At 48.8% G+C, this 3081-nt stretch overlaps 1 protein-coding gene across 1 annotated transcript; it reads left to right on the top strand.

The window, feature by feature from the left end:
* The first annotated feature begins 306 nt into the window (after positions 1 to 306).
* On the top strand, positions 307 to 3067 carry LOC120859924 (cationic amino acid transporter 3-like). Its single transcript, XM_040235831.1, has 6 exons — positions 307 to 510; positions 1678 to 1855; positions 2060 to 2172; positions 2328 to 2550; positions 2719 to 2858; positions 2961 to 3067. The coding sequence occupies exons 1-6, from the start codon at positions 324 to 326 to the stop codon at positions 3065 to 3067; spliced, it is 948 nt and encodes a 315-aa protein (XP_040091765.1). The 5' UTR covers positions 307 to 323.
* The last annotated feature ends 14 nt before the right edge of the window (positions 3068 to 3081 follow it).

Genomic DNA, 3081 nt, shown 5'->3' with positions numbered 1-3081 from the left:
CTCTGCTGCCCCCTTCTCCTTTCATCTTCAATCTTTCCCATGTCGGATACCTTCTGACCTGGAGGGCTCCTCTTCGGTCATCATAACTGTTTGCCTTTTCATGCTGTCCATGGGGTCCTCCTAACAAGAATACTGGAGTGGGTTGCCATTTCCTTCTCCAGGGCCCATGTTTTGTCAGAACTCTTCACTGTGACCTGTCCATCTTGAGTGGTCTTGCACGGCATGGCTCAGTTTTATCGAGCTATGCTCACCCTTCACCACAACAATGCTGTGATCCACGAAGGGGTCTTGGTGTATAGGGGGGGTCCAATTTATATTTGTCAATGAATGTTCCTTCTTATTCTGCTTCAGGCTCGGGCAGCGTGGCCAGGGCCTGGAGCGTTGCCTTCGGCAGCCTGATTGGGAACCACATCTTTCAGGCCTTAGAGGGATCTTTCTCTCCATATATGCCCTACTATCTGGCCAAGTATCCAGACTTTGTCGCCCTGTCCCTGGTGCTGTTGCTCACGGGTGAGACAGGGATCCAAGTTAGGGTGGGAAGACTGGGATGTGGGGTGGCAGGGGAACTAGGGTGGGAAAGGCGTGAGGTGGCAGAACTATGGGAACTAGAAATTAGGGTCTGGTTAATGAAAGACGGACTTCCCTGGTGGCTCAGAGGGTAAAGAGTCTGTCTGCAATGCAGGAGACCTGGGTTCGATCCCTGGGTCAGGAAGATCCTCTGGGAAAGAAATGGCAACCCCCTCCAGTACTCTTGCCTGGAATTTCCCATGAACAGAGACTGCTAGACTACAGTCCATGGGATCACAAAGAGTCGGACACGACTGAGCGACTTCACCCTTTAACGAAAGACAGGAAGTCAAGATGTAGACCATTGTTTCCCACCCTCGGCATTACTGACCTTCCAGGCTGAAACAGCCTTTGGTGTTGGGGGCTGATGGGTGCACTGCAGGATTTTCTTAATCAATCACTTTCAGGTGTGTAGCACCTTTGGACTTCATTCACTAAACACCTGTGACTCATATTTCCCAAACTGTGACAATCGGGATGTCTCCAGACATTGCCAAATGTCCCTTGGGGACCCAAATCATCCCCAGCTGAGAATCATTTAGTTAGAGTGACAAATTTCTTCCTCTGAACTGAGACTTTTTTCAAATGGGAGGAAATTAACATAGCATAAAATTAGCCATTTTATTATTTTTCCTTGGCCTTACTGATATATAATTGACATACAACATTATGTAAGCTGAAGGTGAACATCATGATGATTTGATAGATGTGTATATTATGTGACTGGAGTAGGAAATGGCAACCCACTCCAGTAATCTTGCCTGGAAAATTCCATGGACAGAGGAGCCTGGCAGGCTTCAGTCCATGGAGTCTCAAAGGGTCAGAGCAACTGAGCCCATATTATATGATAATGACCACAGTAAGAAACTAACCATGTTAAAGTATGCAATTCAGTGGTACTTACGGCATTCAATACATATAACCATCACTTTCTTCTAGCTTCAAACATTTTCATCACAGCAAAAGGAAACCCACTACCCACTGAGCAAAGACAAACTATTCATCTTAATCTCCCAGCCCCCTAACCCCTGGCAACTACTAGTCTGCTTTGTGTGTCTGTGGATTTGATTTGGTTATCTTGGAATGTCTCGTATTGCATCTTTCCCACAGGAGTACTGGTTCTGGGAGCTCGTGAGTCAGTCCTGGTTGGAAAAATATCCACAGGCATCAACTTTTTGGTTCTCAGCTTCATCATCCTCTCTGGCTTCATTAAGGGAGACCTGCACAACTGGAAGCTCACGGAACAGGACTACACACTGAACACATCTGAATCTGGTGACATCTATAGGTCAGGAGGGTGCTCCTGGTCCTTGTCATGCTTGTTGGGGCTGGTGCAGAGCTGGGAATCTGGCAGGGCCTAAAGAGATCTGGGCTGGTGGATCTGGATAACGAGGTCCTGGAGCCCAGGGTTTGTGGTATTAACTGTGAAGTCCGGCAGAGATGACTGAATGTACCTCCCTCATGGTCTTTCTTGCTTCTTCTCTCACTGTAGCTTGGGCCCTCTGGGTTCTGGAGGGTTTGTGCCCTTTGACTATGATGGAATTCTCCATGGAGCAGCTCTATGTTTCTACTCATTTGTGGGTTTTGATGACATTGTCACTAAAGGTAACAGGGTTTTGTGTCCCATCAGGGGATTGGGTTGCCCTTGGGCATAGGGGTTGATAGAAGATTTTTAAAAGCTTTTCAAAGTTCAAGAGGAAAGTAGTTTTTGTGTTGTGCTTTAGTGTTTTCCTAATCTGAGGTGTTTACCAACCCTGCAGGGGAAAAAGCCCCAAATCCTCATCGCTCCATCCCCATCAGCATCATGACCACGGTCTTCATCTGCTTTTTGGCGTATTTTGGTGTCTCGGCGACTCTCACCCTCATGGTGCCCTACTACCAGATTCAGCCTGATAGCCCCTTTCCGCAGGCTTTCGTCCATGTTGGGTGGGGCCCTGCCAGATATGTCGTGGCTGTTGGCATCCTCTGTTTTCTTTTATACAGGTCAGTGTCAAGGCCTTCTCTCCATGAACTGTCAGATGCTCAGGTGTTTCAGCCCTTGGGATTGAGAGACGAGAGGGGAAGACCCCTTACCAGGTAGACTAGGGAGCCAGAGCCCTGGTCTCTCCTGCTTCTCAACATCCCCACCCGTGTCCCCACCGTCCCTTCCAGACTGCAGAGCTCCTTGTTCCCCGTGCCTCAGGTGATCAAGGAAATGGCAGAGGATGGGCTCCTTTTCCGAGCACTTGCCCGAACCCATCCCCGCACAAAGACCCCCATCATGGCCACCGTGTCCTCTGGAATTCTCGCAGGTGAGCAAGAGAACTCACTCTTCCTCCGATCCCTTTCCTTATCTGGGTACATCCAGTGGTTTCTCACTGCCGACCCCCATCTCTTTTGTGCCCTCATTTTAGGGATCATGGCGTTGCTCTTTGAGTTCAGTAATCTGGTGGACCTCATGTCGATTGGACACCTGCTGGTTTACTCCTTGGTGGCGTTTTTTGTCCTTGTCCTCAGGTGAGACTCCACTGCACC

The sequence above is a fragment of the Oryx dammah genome, unplaced genomic scaffold, assembly GCF_014754425.2.
Source record: "Oryx dammah isolate SB20612 unplaced genomic scaffold, SCBI_Odam_1.1 HiC_scaffold_4591, whole genome shotgun sequence".
Classification (NCBI taxonomy): Eukaryota; Metazoa; Chordata; class Mammalia; order Artiodactyla; family Bovidae; genus Oryx; species Oryx dammah.
This window is presented reverse-complemented; position numbering and strand designations above follow the sequence as displayed.